Source organism: Rhamphochromis longiceps, linkage group LG23 (genome assembly GCF_057381845.1).
Source record: "Rhamphochromis longiceps isolate RC_006_pf linkage group LG23, R_longiceps_female_GT1.1, whole genome shotgun sequence".
NCBI lineage: Eukaryota > Metazoa > Chordata > Actinopteri > Cichliformes > Cichlidae > Rhamphochromis > Rhamphochromis longiceps.
In genome coordinates, this window is record NC_140578.1 from 43,720,097 (window position 1) to 43,738,818 (window position 18,722).

The following is an 18,722-nucleotide window of genomic DNA, read 5'->3' on the forward strand; positions in this document are numbered from 1 at the left end:
AGATCAGTATTGTCTAATGTTTTGGCTGCAGTGTGTTTTTGCAGACAGGTATAACAGAACAGCTTTAGTGTTTAGATTTTTTAAACTTGAGTATGAACTTATACAAAATGCAGCAAGATATTAAAAAAAAACGTTTGATCATAAAATCGACTATATTGGATTCCTATCGATATCGGACATAAAACGTGGCATCGTTCCATCTCTGCTTTGATTAGAGACACAGCTCTAATCAAAGAGATGGTCCGCTTCCCTCCGCCCCAGAGAGAAGGGTTACATCTCCTGAGTTTAGGTGTTTTCCAATTTGTCATCATTTTGAAAAGTTTACATTTCTTCAGTGTTGAGCAGCAGAAATGAGGCTTTACTGTCAGAGGCCGACAGCACTGAACACAACAGCAGACTGGTGGCTAATAAACAGTGAATGATGCAGAAACAGATGTTTGAAGCTGTTCTTGGAGTACACTGAGAGAGAGAGAGCTGTGCAGGCAGGAACAGCCAAAGTCAGAGAGAATTCATGAGCATATTGATCAAACGTGAAGCAGAGTTTGGATCTTCTTTTGCTGCTGCTTCACTCAGTTTTGGTTGGAGACAGATGAAACCTGCAGCTTCAGGATCTGTGAGCTGTCCACTTTCAGCCCCGACGGCGTGTCCGTGTACGTGCCGTCGAGTGAACGATCCACGCTCTGTGTTTCCATCTTTGTGTGTTTAGCTGCTCTCATTTACTGTTTTAGCTGTTTGCTGCTTGTTGAAATAGTTTGTGAGCTTTAACCTGAGATTCTGGCAAAATACATTTATATTAAACATCGATTCAGGATTGAATGAATCAACATCGTTTTATTCAAATTAAAACCATTTAAATGGGAACATGAATTTTTTACAGCCGCCTCTAATGCTGGGTAATGTCAGCTGGTCCATGTGCAGCTGGCTGTGAGGCTCAGGGAGCGTCTACAAAGTGCAACACTGAAAGAACATCATCCATAAATATTGAGTAAGAACTGGACTCTCATACAGCGAGACTCAAATGCCTTTAAACATCAGCTTATCCTGCTGATCCAAGTCCAACACTGAGTTTGTAAAAACATGTTTGTCAATCATTTTGTTTGGTTTCTGAGGGAAAAGATTCAATAACTTGCTGCTAATACACAACATTTCATCATATTTCCTCATAACCCTCTTTTGTCTGACCATTTGATCCCATTTGAATTTGCAATAAAGGATCCACAGAGTTTGGTGACAATAATGACAGTAGATGTTTGTGTGAAAGTGCTGGAAGCAAATGAGTGTGTGATGTTCTTTCAGTGTTGCACTTTGTAGACGCTCCCTGAGCACTGGTCTCACAGCCAGCTGCACATAGAGACCAGTGTTGTTAGTCCAGGTCAGAAGATGACTTGTTGGAATGAAAATGAGCTTGTAGTTTGTCTGCTTTAATAATGTGACTGGAAAAAGGTGTTGGACTTCAAATATGTCCATTTCTGTCACACTTCACCTTTAAAAGTGAAGCCATGTGGTTCCTGGAAGGAAAAACACGACTTTTTCAAGTCTTTGTCCTGTTTTTATGAGAAATGTACGACTTTAATGTTCTTTTTTTTTTAACTCAATTTTTATTATAATTTACAACATTGCAACTTGTACTTGTCAATGTTCACAAGTAGGACAGTTACAGGAACTGCAATGCAGAAATCTAGATTAAAATAAGAACTGCAATTAGGAAGCACAAAACAAAACCCAAGCAAACAAACAAACAGACAACAACATAGCAAAAAGAAAACAAAACAAAAACTTTATGTAATATTAAATAACATGTGACAAACTTAGCCGTAAATGGACAAAACGAAACAGACCTATGCTAAATTATTGAAACAGTAAAGCATGTATGGGTCGCCAACGCTCAGTAAACAATTCTCTCTGAATCTGCAGAGCAGATGTTATTTCCTCCATCTGGTAAATTTCTCTTGCTTTATCAATCCACATATTATATGAAGGTGGGTCAAGATTCAGCCATTTAATAGTGATACACTTTAGTGCTGCTGTAAGATTCTTAAGAGATACGTTTTATTGTTTCCCGCAACACCCTTTGGTAAGACTCCTAAAATGGCTAACTGTTGGTCTTTTGTTAATGGTTGTTGGAAAACTGTACTGAGAACTTTAAATATGTCATTCCAAAGTGAGCAGATTTTTGGGCATGACCAGAATATATGTGAGTGGGTTCCTAAAGAAGTACCACAATTTCGCCAGCAGGTGTCAGGATTTGTAGGCTTCATTTTGGCCATTATCTCTGGGGTTCTAAAATATCTCATGACCACCTTCCATTTAAATTCTCTCCACAGCCCAGAATTAGTCACCAGATGGGCTTCACCGAACACCTCTTCCCAGGTGTCCTCTGAGATTTGAGTGCCAGTCTCAGCTTCCCACCTTGCCTTAATATCCAAAGTTGCATTTGTATTGAAACTCATAAATGCGTTATAAAAATGACTGATTAATTTTGGGGAGGAATTACTTTGAAATGTTTTTAGAAATATTTCCTCAATGGGTGAGGGCTCCAAAACTTGCCTCCATTCTTTATGTTTTGTCAAAAAGCTTCTTAGCTGCAGAAATCTAAAAAAGTCAGAAGAAGGAAGCCGAAACTGACCTCAACTGTTCAAATGAGCTCAGGTGCCCATTCCTCACAACATGACAAAGTTTATGAAGCCTGCTATGTGACCATGCTCTGAAGCCAGAGTCTTCCACAATAGGAGAAAAACCCTGCAGGGAGGAGAGCCTTGATAACATTGAAATTTCTTTTGGAAGACCAAATGATTGTTTGATTCTACGCCAAATCTTTAGTGTGACCCTTGTCCGTTCCCCCATATGCACATTTTTAATTGAAATGTTAGAACAAAGCAGGGATTCCAATGATCTTTCGCACATTGTCTTCTCAATGTTTAGCCACTGAGTTTCAGACAAATCCCGCACCCATACAGTCAGGGGTCTCATCTGAGCTGCCCAGAAATAATATTTCAGGTTTGGAACAGCCAATCCCCCCTGCAGCTTTGACAGTTTTAATCTTTGGAACTTGATCATCCCTCATGTGTATTTAGTCTCTGTGTCGCGTCATCTGTGTTCCCACCCTCCATATTTTCATGCCCAGTCTTTTGTATTCTTAGCCATAGCTTTCTGTGTCTTCATGACTTATTATAGTATTAGTTCCCCAGTTTAGTTCTCTTCACTGTGATTCTGCCTTGTTTGATGTCTTCAGCCGAAATAAAGGCACGCTTTTCGTTCAAAACTCAGTTTCATGGCTGCACCAGTGTCTGCGCCTGAGTCCTCCACACACTCTCCATACGGTCAGCCACTGTGACCGTGACACTAAACTACATGCTGTGTGCAGCCACTCTCCTGAGCCTGTATTATATACACAGCGGTTACAATGACAAACTGAATACAATCTCATATCTACAAAACAGGCTGAGTCAAAGTTGCAGCTACGCTTATGAACATGGAGAAAAAACAGGCGAGTTATCAGCTCACCAGCTACGACTAAGAACAGCTAACCAACTATCCTTGAGATCTACAATGACCAGGGAATAAGGTCTACAGACAACCAAACTATCCTTGAGATCCACAATGATTTCAATAAGGTGTTTGATATTCCCTCCTTGGGAGAAGATGCGATCGCTAGTCTGGAGGAACCTGTCTCTAATGTTGGAATTGAAACGGCCGTACGGAGCATGCAGTCTGGAAAATCTGCTGCCCCGACGGGTATCCATCTGATTTTTTCATAAAGTTTTCTGACCGACTGAATTCACTGTTAAAATCAACTTTTGAAGAATCCTTCCTCTCACAGTCGTTGCCTCCAACAATGCATCAAGCAGTGATGTGTTTAATTGTGAAACAGGAAAAAGACCATTTAGATTGTCGTTCATGTCGTTTAATATCTTTGTTCAACACAGACACCAAGATCCTGGCTCAAGTGTTGGCCCGTCGCTTACACAAGTATTTGTCCTCCATTATTTCACCAGACGGGCTTTATTAGGCACTCTTTTTTGAACATTAGAGCTCTATTAAATATCATTTATACCCATGTTAAAGGTGATACATTGGAAACTGTAATTTGGCTTGATGCAGAAAAGGCGTTGGATCAAGTGAGATGGGATTTTTTTTTATACGCTTAAAAAATGTGGCTTTAATTTTGTATCTTGGATAAAAGTATTGTATTGCTCCCCTCTAACAGCCGTCCAGACTAACAATAATCTGCCCCCCAGGACCAGGGATGCCCTCTGTCTCCTTTTTGCCATTGAACCGCTAGCTGTTGCTCTGAGACAATGTGTTGGTGTTGAGGGAAAACATCGAGGGGGTATCGAACATGAAGTCTCTCTTTATGCCGACGACATGATTTTATTTATTTCCAACCCATCGAACAGCCTCCGCAAACTTTTGGATAGACTTACAATAATAATAATAATAATACGTTTTATTTATATGCGCCTTTAAGAGCCTCAAGGTCACCTTAATGCATACTTAAGGAATTTGGGACAATTTCTGGATATAAAGTGAATTTTGGGAAGAGCGAGGCAAAGTCTATCTGTACGACAACTGGGGAGTTTTGTGTATTTTAGCCCCTTTTAAACCCAGCTATAACAAGTTTAAGTACTCGGGCATCTGGGTGACAAGAAAACCACAAAGACTTGTATAAAACTATCTTCCTTTATTGTCGAAGCTTAAAGAGGATTTTGGAAAATGTGAGTTTTGCCTCTTTATATTTATGGTGGGGATGCAGAACAAGGAGCAAAGATGAATGTGATGCTGAATCAGCAGAAGACTTGGACTCATTTGATTCCAGCTTTGATATCATTGATTTCAATATGTCCATTTCTGTCACACTTCACCTTTAAAAGTGAAGCCATGTGGTTCCTGGAAGGAAAAACACGACTTTTTCAAGTCTTTGTCCTGTTTTTATGATAAATGTACGACTTTAATGTGAAACATTCAGAGTTTTTTCTCTTGTTGTGTTTGTTTGAAGCTGCTTCCTGTTGGCTTCAGCTGTTTGGAGTTTCCATTTTCTAAACTTCTACATTCTGAACCTTCTTCAGCTCTGAACAGATGATGAAACACTGAATGATTTCAAGCACTTTGTCTAATAAACTTACATCTTTCATTCTTTATACAGATTGAGGAACTGTGGTTTGTCAGAGATCAGCTGTGATTATCTGGCAGCAGCACTGAAGTCCAACCCCTCCCATCTGAGACAGCTGGACCTGAGTAATGACTCCTTGTCTTTGAATAAGAACAACCTGCAGGATCCAGGAGTGAAGCATCTGTGTGGTTTCCTGGAGAGTCCAGGATGTAAACTTGAAACTCTGAGGTCAGTCAGCATGTTTTAGTTGTGCTGAGATGAATATGATGTGAAAGTTGTGCTGACACTAAACTGCAGACATCAGGCTGATATTATACTGATCCACACTGAGGATCTTCATGGTAAAGTCTGTTTTCTTCTTCTCTGGTTTAGTCCATTGACTGCAGCAGAACAATGTTCACATTTCAAACAGTGATACTCAACGTATGGCCCGCGGCCCACACGCGGCCTGCCCACCTTTCCTGATTCAGAGAGAGGGGACCCTGATTAACTGTGTAGCTTCTTCCTCACAGTTCTAAGTATCAGACACAACAATGAATAATCCACAGCTGACTGTCTTTAGCAGGTCAAAGGTCACGGCACACAGCAGACAGTCAGAAATATTCTAACTCTGATCATTTATCAGTTGTGACACTGTGAGACTTGATCAGAGGTGTGATCATCACAGCAGAGGCCTTTGTGTCAAAGTCACTGAGGTTCTAACAGAAACACATGAAGCAGATTTTCCTCTTCTGGCTTTTTATAGCAGATAACCTTCAAAATATTCTGCAGTCGATCAAAAACTGAAGCAAACCATGAAGCAACATGTGAACATGAGCTGATGCTGCTGAAGTGAAGCAAAGTTACAGAGGTTTGATTACAGACACAGCTGAGAGTTTGTAATCTGTCATCATTTTAAAAAGTTTCCATGGAACAGCAGAAATGAGGCTTTACTGTCAGAGGCCGACAGCACTGAACACAACAGCAGACTGGTGGCTAATAAACAGTGAATGATGCAGAAACAGATGTTTGAAGCTGTTCTTGGAGTACACTGAGAGAGAGAGAGCTGTGCAGGCAGGAACAGCCAAAGTCAGAGAGAATTCATGAGCATATTGATCAAACGTGAAGCAGAGTTTGGATCTTCTTTTGCTGCTGCTTCACTCAGTTTTGGTTGGAGACAGATGAAACCTGCAGCTTCAGGATCTGTGAGCTGTCCACTTTCAGCCCCGACGGCGTGTCCGTGTACGTGCCGTCGAGTGAACGATCCACGCTCTGTGTTTCCATCTTTGTGTGTTTAGCTGCTCTCATTTACTGTTTTATCTGTTTGCTGCTTGTTGAAATAGTTTGTGAGCTTTAACCTGAGATTCTGGCAAAATACATTTATATTAAACATCGATTCAGGATTGAATGAATCAACATCGTTTTATTCAAATTAAAACCATTTAAATGGGAACATGAATTTTTTACAGCCGCCTCTAATGCTGGGTAATGTCAGCTGGTCCATGTGCAGCTGGCTGTGAGGCTCAGGGAGCGTCGACAAAGTGCAACACTGAAAGAACATCATCCATAAATATTGAGTAATAACTGGACTCTCATACAGCGAGACTCAAATGCCTTTAAACATCAGCTTATCCTGCTGATCCAAGTCCAACACTGAGTTTGTAAAAACATGTTTGTCAATCATTTTGTTTGGTTTCTGAGGAAAATGATTCAATAAGTTGCTGCTAATACACAACATTTCATCATATTTCCTCATAACCCTCTTTTGTCTGACCATTTGATCCCATTTGAATTTGCAATAAAGGATCCACAGAGTTTGGTGACAATAATGACAGTAGATGTTTGTGTGAAAGTGCTGGAAGCAAATGAGTGTGTGATGTTCTTTCAGTGTTGCACTTTGTAGACGCTCCCTGAGCACTGGTCTCACAGCCAGCTGCACATAGAGACCAGTGTTGTTAGTCCAGGTCAGAAGATGACTTGTTGGAATGAAAATGAGCTTGTAGTTTGTCTGCTTTAATAATGTGACTGGAAAAAGGTGTTGGACTTCAAATATGTCCATTTCTGTCACACTTCACCTTTAAAAGTGAAGCCATGTGGTTCCTGGAAGGAAAAACATGACTTTTTCAAGTCTTTGTCCTGTTTTTATGAGAAATGTTCGACTTTAATGTGAAACATTCAGAGTTTTTTCTCTTGTTGTGTTTGTTTGAAGCTGCTTCCTGTTGGCTTCAGCTGTTTGGAGTTTCCATTTTCTAAACTTCTACATTCTGAACCTTCTTCAGCTCTGAACAGATGATGAAACACTGAATGATTTCAAGCACTTTGTCTAATAAACTTACATCTTTCATTCTTTATACAGATTGAAGAGCTGTGGTTTGTCAAAGATCAGCTGTGATTATCTGGCAGCAGCACTGAAGTCCAACCCCTCCCATCTGAGAGTGCTGGTGCTGAGCGACAACAACAAGCTGCAGGATCCAGGAGTGAAGCATCTGTGTGGTTTCCTGGAGAGTCCAGGATGTAAACTTGAAACTCTGAGGTCAGTCAGCATGTTTTAGTTGTGCTGAGATGAATATGATGTGAAAGTTGTGCTGACACTAAACTGCAGACATCAGGCTGATATTATACTGATCCACACTGAGGATCTTCATGGTAAAGTCTGTTTTCTTCTTCTCTGGTTTAGTCCATTGACTGCAGCAGAACAATGTTCACATTTCAAACCTTCAAAGAAGAAGAAAAATCCTCCACTGGAAAATTCACTGTGAAACTCTCAAACTCTTCATTGCACCTTAAAGTCTGTCTGACACTGAAATCCAAAGCAAAATGTGCGTTTGCTTTACAGACAGCAGTCCAACACAAACATACACACATCATCCAAAACACAGTCCAACATCCAAATCTCCTCCACTGCCAGCATGAATGATGGGAAAGAGAAGGAGGAACACTCTGACATTCAGGGTTAGAATGAGTTTCATCAAGCAGACTGTGAAGATCAAAGCTGCATTAGAAAGCTTACATGAATGAATGAGTGGACAGAAGTGGACAGAGATCATCTGAAGCACTTCAAAGGCTTTAAATCAGCACATTTCTCTTTATTCTTTATCAACTCTGTTAGTTTCTCTCAGTTTTCTGTGGAATGAAGCTAACAGCAGGCTAATAAGATGCTGACCAATAGGTTTCTATTAAAGGTTGTAATTTGTATATGAAAAAGTGCTTTGGCTCAGCAGGGATCAGCTTACAGGTAGAATACAGCTGCTGGATGGGATTAGCATGTCATAGCTATCTACCAAACTGCTAACTGGGGGATTTCAGGCCATCTATGGATCATTTTTGCTAACTGTTTATTCAGCTTAGGCTCACAGGGCTGCAGCCTGTGCCCTAGCTGTCATAGGGCAAGAGGCGTGGTCCACCTGCACAGGTGAGCAGTCCATCACAGGGCCAACAGAGAGCGACAGAGAAGCACTCCCTCACATCCACACCTACAGCCAATGTAGAAGCACCAATGAACCTAAGCAGCATTTCATTGGACTGTGGGAGAACATCCAACCTCCACAGAAAGGCCCAGCTGACCAACAAGCTTCAACCTACAACCTTCTTGCTCTAAGGCACTAGTGCTAACCACTTTTGCCCATTTCAGCCCAAATCCTGCATCTTCCTGTTTCTGACTCCAGGCCAGCTCCACTAACACTTTCTCATCAGACACTGCCACCTAGTGGAGGAAGTCTTAGTTCCATTTGAAGCTTCAGATTACAGTTAGTTCCTTTACAAAGAGGTGGAGGTGGTGGGGCCACAGCACCATCATCACTGAGTGCCATAGGACACTTAACCTTTGTTTCCATATGCTGGGAACTTCCTGTTGTTCCCAGGAGGACTGGAAAATGTGTGAAAATCTCCCAGTCAGTTCCTCACAGCACACTTCAATCATTTCCCTCCCACAGCATCAGGACCAGGGCTTTTTCTCTCTTTGGTCCCACTAAGAGATTTCCACACAAACACCTCATCAGTGGGACTCTCAGAGCTACCAGCCCTTTGCTACAATCACAAAGCTCTTCATTGAAATCAATGATATCAAAGCTGGAATCAAATGAGTCCAAGTCTTCTGCTGATTCAGCATCACATTCACCTTTTTAATTTAGCTTTTATTTAGCGTTTATTTATTTTATGCTTATTTATTCTATCCTGTTATTCTATTATTAATTTAGGATTTAGAATTTTAGGATTTGATTTTATTCTTATTCATTTTTTAATCTTCTTACTCCATTTATATTTATATTTATATTGTATCCTGTTCTTATTTATTTTATCATTTTACCCTGTGTATATCGTATTGCGTCATATCTCCAGTGTTTCCTCGGAGGGCGCTCTCTGCACCGGGGCTGTGATTGACCGTGGCTGCTGGGTCTCTGGGTGTCCTCTCAGCCTGGCTGGGGGGCTCCTTTGCCTCCCTCCTGCTGTGTGCCCAGCCTGGAGGCTGCGGTCTGTGACCGGCTCCCGGTGCAGACGGCTCCCTGTTATAGTGTTTCCTCACTTGGCTCATGCGAGCCCAGCCCAATTTTTACTCTTTAAGTGTGCGCGTGTGTGTATGTGTGTGTGTGTGTGTATGTGTGTGGGGGGATATATGTGTATTGACTTCATTCCTTTCCAAGCCAGCCTTGAGTGTCCTTTATTCAGCTCATCCTCTGCTTTACTTTTACACCTGATTTTAGCTGCTTTATCTCTCTTTCAACAGGTTTCTGTGCCTCAATCTTTTTCTTCTCTCCCTCATAACAAGACAGCTTCTTCTGCCTGAGAACATGTTGGAGTGATTTACTAATCCAGGGCTGCTTATTGGGGAAAATACTTCCTGTTTCCAAAGTAATCCCCATTTTTCCCAGAAAGAAATGTCAGTAGAAATCGATGATCTAAGTGAGAACATGAGCCTTTCAAAAGTCCCAGTGGGTGCAGTCAAAGCAGTCCCTCAGTCCCAGTATAGAGTCTTTGGTCCAGACTGGAACAACTGTGTGCCCAGTTTGAGCTCTCTTCAGTGCTGTGACCTGACAGACCCAGAGGGGCCATCACATCACATTTAGAAGCTCCCCTGATGGAGCCACAACACATGTCCAATACTTAGTCTGTCTTGTTGGACCAACTGGAAGAAATGATTCAAGGACTTAGTCACAGAACAGAGATTCAAATCTCCAAAATCCAACTGGCTGCATCAGGACATATAGTCTGAAACTCTGCACAGTTTCCTGTTTGAAGCTGCTTCCTGTTGGCTTCAGCTGTTTGGAGTTTCCATTTTCTAAACTTCTACATTCTGAACCTTCTTCAGCTCTGAACAGATGATGAAACACTGAATGATTTCAAGCACTTTGTCTAATAAACTTACATCTTTCATTCTTTATACAGATTGAAGAGATGTGGTTTGTCAAAGATCAGCTGTGATTATCTGGCAGCAGCACTGAAGTCCAACCCCTCCCATCTGAGAGAGCTGGAGCTGTACTACAACAACCTGAAGGATCCAGATGTGAAGCAGCTGTCTGATCTTCAGCAGAGTCCAGACTACAGACTGGAGACTCTGGGGTCAGTAGAGTGATGGAGTGAGTGGGTGGTGCTGTCAGCAGCATTGTACTAAACACAGTCAGTATGAAACAAAGATCCAGTGTTTCCTGTAAAGCTGCAGCTTCTCAGTGAAGCTGTGAGAGGAGAACGGTGACAGGCTTCAGGATTGGACACAAACACTTCCTGTTTCTCACCCTTATGGTCACACGCTCTGATCAAACACTGTCAACAGCCAATCAGCTCTCTGAACAAAGCAGCACGCAGACCAATGACTGCATTGATTTCCAAGTTTAAAGCAGTGAAGAACACAGTCTGTAGGTGAGGAAGAATTTAGTGAGAGCAGATGTTTGGATGGAATTCCTCCAGTTAACAGCTGGAACCGTCCATCTGGATTGTTGGGCTTGTTGTTGGGGTTCCTACAGAGCTCAGAGTGGACACACCAAGGTTCTTCTAATGAATGAAAGTCCAAACTCAAACTAGGAGGGAAAAACATTTTCAGCAACTTCAATAAAAATCCAAAGATTAGAAAAAGTGAAGCAACAATGAGTCCTAGTACAGTCCCAGCACTGACGTCCCTGCTGCTCTTTATACTGGATGTGCTGCATCACTGACTGACAGCTGATGAAGAGTCTCTGGAAACACTCGTTTATCTCCTCTGCTCTTCCTCCTTCTCTCTGCAGGTGGAGGCCATGATGGTAAACAGGACGGTGTGTGTGCTGAGAGAGGAGCAGCTGTGTCCTGATGATCCAGAGAGGTTGAAGCAGCAGCAGCTTGTGTGTAGAGACGCTCTGACTGGGCCATGTTACTGGGAGGTGGAGAGGAGAGCTTCATCCAGCAGTGACTGACAGAGGAATGAAGTGCAGATGACTGTCAGTGCTGCAGAGTGAACTGCTCTGAGAACAGCTCCACTGTCAGACACAATGTAGAGTCCAGCATCACCCCTGTGTGTCCCTCTGGATCTGATAGAGGATCATCAGTGTATCTGGACTGCTCTGCTGCTGCTCTGTCCTTCTACAGTCTCTGCACAGTCTCTGTCTCACTCTGGAAAGATTTTACAACTTGTTGTAATTACAGAACGTTAATATAATATTCAAACATGTGATCTTCTCTTTATTTCTGAATCTTTACCAAATAAAGAAAAACCAAACTAACAAACAGAAGCTGTCGTGTCCTTTTTCACCACATCTGTGAATCTTTTCTGTGTTTTTCCTCTTTTCCTCCTTCCTGCAGCTCCATCTTCATCATTCTGTGTCCAGTATATGTGAACACGTCCAAAGCATCTGAGCCTCATGTTACCCGTTTGTGTGAGTTACGCCTGTCGTTGTGTTGTGGTGTATAAATAAGGGGCAGGAGACAGCGCTGGATCTCTGAGTTCTTTACTCTCAATTTCTGCAACATCTGCAATATATAGAAATGCAAACCTGTGAGCTGTGTGTGTTGTGCGTCTGCTCGGCCACCTCTCCTCCGGCCATGCTGGAAGCAGCTGTGCGTTTGACAGTTTTATCGACTCGACAATAATCGAACAAATTAAATGTTCAAAAATATCAACTTAAGCACTTCAAAGTCAACAAAAAGCTTAAAACAATGAAATAATATTTCACTGACAAAACAACAGCTCATAAGAACGATACACAAAATAATACAGAAACAAACAAAAGTTATTAACCAGGATCCATGTTTTTGTCACAAACACTGAATCAGCTGATTCACTCTTTATGTTTCTGAGTTTGTTTTGTGATTATAGTTCTGGTTTCTGTTTCTGTGTCTTCACTGTGTCCCACGTCTCCTTACTTTGGACTCTGTGTTATATTTCCTGTTTTACTTTGACAGTCCTGTGTTACTGTTTCCTGTCTCGTGTGTGTAATTGGTCCCAGCTGTGTTTCCCTCCTGTCTCCCGTTCCCTGATTACTAAACTGCGTCCACGCCGCCGGCGCTCCTCTCCACAGCTGGATTCCAGGATTTCAGAGCATCCAGCTGTGGTGAGTGATGGAGACACTTTCTCTGCTCCCTCAGTAATCAGGACAGTTTATTGAACATCAGAGGACATAAAGGACTGTTTTTCACCTGCCCGTTCTGAACCTGGACATTAAAGACTGCTGGCTTCAAGGACATTAATCCCAGTGTCAGCCAGCCAATAACAGCCTGTGTTTTTCAGCTGTTTAGGAGTCAGAAATGAGAAAGACACAGACTGCTAACCGCTCCCTGCAGGAAATAAGCTCCGCCTCTTCCTTTCCTGTATATGAGTGATTCTGACATGAGACACAATGAGTTTCCTGTTTATTGTGACTTAAAGCGAGCAGCAAAGACACTAAACTGTGTGTTTCCAGCTGAAGCTGCTTTTTGTGTTGCTCCCACAATCCTGTCTAAAACAGTCAGTGAGGAAAACTCAATGTGACTTCAGAGTGACAGAGGTAAGCGACTCATGTTGTAACTGACGTCAGACGCCGGAGATTTTGGCGGAAAATTAAAGCGAACGGTAGTTTAGAATTGAACAAATTCCTTTAAGCTTCAGTATTACCAAATACACTTATCAATAGTCTTCAAACTAACAACATTTGTCTAAATCATCTCCAACACCCTGGAGAACAACAGGGAGAGTTTAGAGGCTCTCCAAGATTACATTGATCAGTGCTTCCAGGATCTTGTGATGAAGAAGGCTCAGAGTGCAAAAACTTCATCAAAACCCACCTGAAGCTGCTGGAGGACACGGTGAAGAACATGGCCTTTGATAGAGTGCATCGCATCGGCCCCATGCGGGCTGCGACCGGGAGACCACGTCCTACTGTGGCCAAGTTCGGCCACTTCAAACAAAAGGAACAGGTGAAAAGTCTCCGTGTCCATCGGTGTTTCTCCACGTCTCTCTGCCTTCTTCGTGTCATCTCTGTGTTTCCCTGCTGCCCTCATGTTTTCTGCTTTGTCTGTTAGTTCTTCCCAGTTTAGGTTGATGTTCACTTCTTCCCTCACCTTTGTTATTTTCACTGTAAATAAATCTCCACTCGCATCTCCACCGCCGTCTGCATCTTGGTCCTCATTCACTCCACCACACGACTGCTGCCCCAGCTGTGACAACTTTTGATGTTTCCTCTACATTTACCTTTAAAAATTATTTACTTTGCCTTGTTTGGTATCATTTGGTATCAGATGGCCGACTTCTAAATGGTCACCATGGTCACCACCGAACTTGAGGAGTTTGCCCCCTCACATATACTAATGTGCCACAAACAGGACTCTAATATCACCAACCATTCCCATGTTATTACGGTGTATCCATATAACTGGCCCACCCTGTACAGTTATGCTTTCATTTTGACATACTGTATTAACACAATTCAAGGAGGATTCTAGGATCAGAGCTTCGGGGGGCTGAGCACCCAGAGAGCTGCCCAGCCAGCCAAGATACACTTTACTCGTCACAATGAGACTTCTTCCCCGTCTCTGTCCCTGCATCCTCCCTGTCCTCATGTTGTCTTCGCCTCCTTTATCAGTCATCATAATTTTACCATCTCTGTGCAAGTCTGCAAATTTCTTTATTAAATCAAAAGATTATTAAATCCATCAAGTCTCTCTGTGCCTGGGTCCTCGTCACAAAACATGCCATCACTGTTTTGTACTTTTTAACAATTTAATCCCACATTTGTGAAAGAAAAGCAAAACACTTTTTTGAAAAGTCTGTAACAAAACCATCAATTCTGATCAAGGTTATTTAAATGCTGCCAAAGAAGAATGGATTGGAATAAAAAAAATACATATCCTAACCTTAATTACTGGAGGAGAATAATGAATGATGCTCATAGTGAGTAAGAAGTAAACTGAGTGCATATTTTGGACAGAGATTCACTTTTAATGTGTTTGTATAATATAATACAGATGCATAAAAACACTCCTGAAACAGAATAAATTATTACAAATAAATTATTACAAAATATTAAAAAATATTATGGATACTTTTGTTGTTAAAATGTTACCTCTCAACCAAGTTCTGCCTTTTATATTTTTAGTAGTGTGTCACACAAACAGGAAATATTGTCAAAAAAAAGTAAGTAAGTGCTGAAGCACCCCAAAAATGAACCAAAGCACCCCAAAAATGAACCAAAGCACCCCAAAAATGGGCTAAAATCGCCCCTGTTAACAAATAATAGCCCAACAGTCACTTTTATGCTTACTGTAGCTGTTAGCTAAAAACACTAATTTAGCCTAGTTTGCCCTGAATTCAGCTTTGACAGACATGATCGACTGTTTCCAGTAGAATTCCTCGTTGTCATCTTGTTCCCTCTCAGAGCCCCGTATGCTTGCAGAGACCCCTACAGTAGGGAAATGTGCCAAAGAACGTCCAAAACATTGCATTTTAGGTTTATTTATGCCTTACACACAATCCCAACACTTTAGCTAACTTAACAACTTTGGCTAAAGTCTATAGTTAGTCTTACTCGTTTGTACAACATTTCTGGATCGCCACTGTTTGAAATGATATGACATATGACTCTCACTGAAACAGCAAACTTTGTAGAAAACACAACACTTCTGATTCTCTATCTAGCTGTTTGCTCACAGCTGTAGATTACATTATAAGTGGTTGTTCACTCTTGTCAATAATTACATTTCTAAATTCTATTTGTGCAGTTACATGTAAACAAAGTCCAATATTGTATCTAAATGATTGTGTTATGGTGGGACAGTTTCCAAATTTGTTGTATTATTGTACTAGGTATGACTGTGCAAGAGTTATCTTATCTTCCTTGCTTGCACCACACTCTTTGCAGAAATGGTGCACAGCAGCACTGCATCATGTTATTGTGTTGTATAATATACCAGAACTAATACAAAGCAACATCCATGTACACTATAGGTCCATGCCAATGTGCCCAAATGGGACCTCCATAAATGGTAAGGGGCGCAAAGGCACTTTAAGACCAGTGGGCACACCATCGGTGCACATCCGCTCGGATGCTTTTTTCTATTCATTTATTTCCCTGTTTATTTATCGATGCACAAAAGCAATTATCTCAGAGACACCATCCTCTTAACAGAGACTCAAATCAGGAACCTGCAGATTATTAGTCAGCAGCTTTAACTTCCTGTCTTTGTCTCACTAAACCTTCCACGTGGAAACTTGAGCTGCCCACTCAAGCACAGTAGGCTTTAACTGGCTCTGCTCAAGTCACTTCAGTATCTGAGAAACTGTCTCGATGCATGCCAAAGAACACTTTGACAATACGCTTGTGTTGAGTCAAATCCACCACAAGCATATTCTATGGCAGTTTAATTCCACTCCACATAAAAATAGTCACGTATTATTTCCCCCCACCACACTTCCTGCCAGTAGCTGGTGCCCCCACCCACAGTGCATTAGTGGTTCTCTGTGTTTAGTGGCTCACTCTGGGCGGCTGCTCGGTGGGGCCCGGCCCCCTGGCTCTGTTGGGCCTGTGCTGCGGGTGGGGTGCCCTCAGGTCTCGGCCCTCTGGGCCCATTTGCTGCTCAGTAACATTTAATATCTATTATTTACTACTACTTACTAGCCTACTTACTGCATATTATTGGTTGTTGCTGTGGGTTCCCCACTGTGTTGGTTTTTCCTTGTGTTTTTCAGCAGATGATGAAATAGATTTTCAGTATTTTTTCTCTCTTCCTCTCCATCTATTTCTCTTCTTCTCTATTTTTCCCTCTTCTTCTGTTAACTTTCTCCCCAGCTTATCTTTTTTCTGCTTTCCTGACCCCCGTTCTGATTCTAATGACTCAAAATAAAGTAAAATCATCATCAAATATGACTATCAAGTGGACCAGTATAGCAAAAACCATAATGGTGGCAGAGGCCACAGAGCCAAGTGGCAGGATTTTCAACGTTCAAACCAGATAAAAAACAGAAATTAAATGGTGTTAAAAGCCATGAATTAAGGCAATTCATTCACAACATAATTACAAGTTTTACTGGACGTTAATATTTTTCTCTTTTTTCAGTGCAAAACAAACTAACAGTACACATGATGCTGGCAAGTTAAAATGTCAGTGTCTTTTATAGATAGCATGTCTAGCATCATAGTTTTATAGATCACGTAGTCAGGGTAAAAACTCCATCTCTGATTATTATTGTACATGACTGTGACATGCAGCGGCCTCAGCATCATGATGAAGGCGACCGGAGGAGATAGTTTGGTAGACATCGATGTTTTGCCGATGAAGGCTCATGTAGCGGTCCTCTTTGTCCTAAACAACAATTTACACTGTCATTTACATTTAATTAAAGTGCAGCTTAAAACACAGACATAATGCACTGCAGCCTCGGCACAATTAAGTGTAAAACAGAACTATGGAAAACTCACAAACATCTGGCGAGTTTCAGATCCTGTTAAGTTAGTTAGACCTGATCTGTTTTCTCTGTTAGGATAAAAACATCAGAGGTCATGGGGTGAAAAATACCTCAAAAACAAGACTAGCTATGTCTACAACTAATGTGTGGTGTTTGAAAAGAACCTATGAGATACTTTGAACACCACAGTGGCTGCTGTATGCAGTAATGTGCTCAAGTGATTTCAAAGGGTCATTTCATGAGTTTAAGTGCGTCAGTAAAAGTTTTCACCTGCGAGGATTTCTCCTCAGGCTGTAACCACAGGTTATCACAGCCACACTGATGAGTGAAGCAGCAGCAGAAATGATGGGAACTGTAGCCATGAACTTCATGCCAGAAGAATCTCCATCGTCTGTTGAATGTTGCCACACACACAAAAAAACTTCATTTTGAAAACATGAAAAGTCACGAAATTTGCATTAGCCTGTTATATTAAAGTGGAAAACATGTTTATCTTTTCATTACATTAGAGTTACAATTGCATCATTCAAACATTTCACTGATGAAATAACACCAAAGTTGTGATTGGAGCAGTTTTATAATGAAATTTTAAACAAATTAGCCAGAAGAAGAGCTTAAAAACATTCCAGATGTTCATCTCCTGACTGAAACCTTTCATTAATCCGCTGCAGGCGGGAATGACGACCTCAAACCATGTATGACAGAAAAGAAAGTGTTAACGCAGTTCCAAACATCCACCTTGAATCTGCGGTGTGGGTATAAATAGAAAATGTTTTTACCTCTCACAGTCACACTGAGATGGAGAACATACAATCCACCACGAAATCCACACTCACAGGTGTAGTTCCCACTGTCTTCAGATGTTAAGTTGAGCAGGTGGAGAAACACAGTCTCATTTTCTTTGATCAGTGTGAACCTGGAGTCACAGCCATGAATAAAGCCTCGGTCGTAACGATAGAGCAGACGACGCTGTTCTCCTCGGCTCCTCTCTGTGCTGATCTCACACAGTATCATCACAGTAATATTCAGAGTTGTTTTGCTGCATATTTGAGTGGAATCGGGTTTCTTTCCAATTGTCTTCACAAGAGTCTCTATAAATTGTTCCAGTTAAAATGAAACAAAATCGGGATTATAGTTTCTATATATTTGTTGTTGTGGGAAAATCAATCACATATATTATTTCACTAACCTAACTAAAGCTTTCTTCTTAAACACCTGGCTTTACAGCTTTTCTTTTTTAATTATATATATTTACCTTCACTGCTAAAAACCACAAGCAGAAGCAGGAGAAAGCAGAGTTTCCGTGCAGTCATGCTGGTGAGGAAGTAACTGTGGCTGACAGTGTGAGGTAGACTATAGTGAAAGCAGGAAGACTTGCACCCTCCTTATTTCACCTCTTGTGTCTACACTGAAACTTTTACTATGTCTAAAATAGAAGTGCATAAAAGTGGAAGGACAGTAGAAGGTAAACCACCAACATTGTTTAAGCCAGACTGATCTCTCTGTTTATCTGGATGGACATTGTGTTCAAATTATGATGAGATGTTTGTTCAAAAACAAAACTAGTCTGATACAAAGAGTCATGTTTGCCACAGTTTATTGTGTTTGTATTGTATTAAATCTGAGAGCCTGAGTTGGAGTATTATGACTGAATGGTCTCCATTACTGGGAAACAACTATCCAGTGTGAAAAGATGGACGTTTATTATAATATATGAATATTATTATATTAGTATGTCACCTAAAGTTTTATATACTTTAAAATGTTTCATAGAGCTTTATTATCCACTCCCAC

The 18,722-nt window shown here is 41.2% G+C and overlaps 1 protein-coding gene across 1 annotated transcript in view; it reads left to right on the top strand.

The window, feature by feature from the left end:
* Positions 1–11,784, top strand: part of LOC146642763 (NACHT, LRR and PYD domains-containing protein 3-like) — a 197,216-nt gene extending 185,432 nt beyond the window's left edge. The window contains exon 7 of the mRNA XM_085397207.1: positions 11,305–11,784. Within this exon, the coding sequence (XP_085253333.1) occupies positions 11,305–11,317 (13 nt within the window). The 3' untranslated portion in view covers positions 11,318–11,784. The remainder of the gene's footprint in view (positions 1–11,304) is intronic.
* Positions 11,785–18,722: the final 6,938 nt, after the last annotated feature.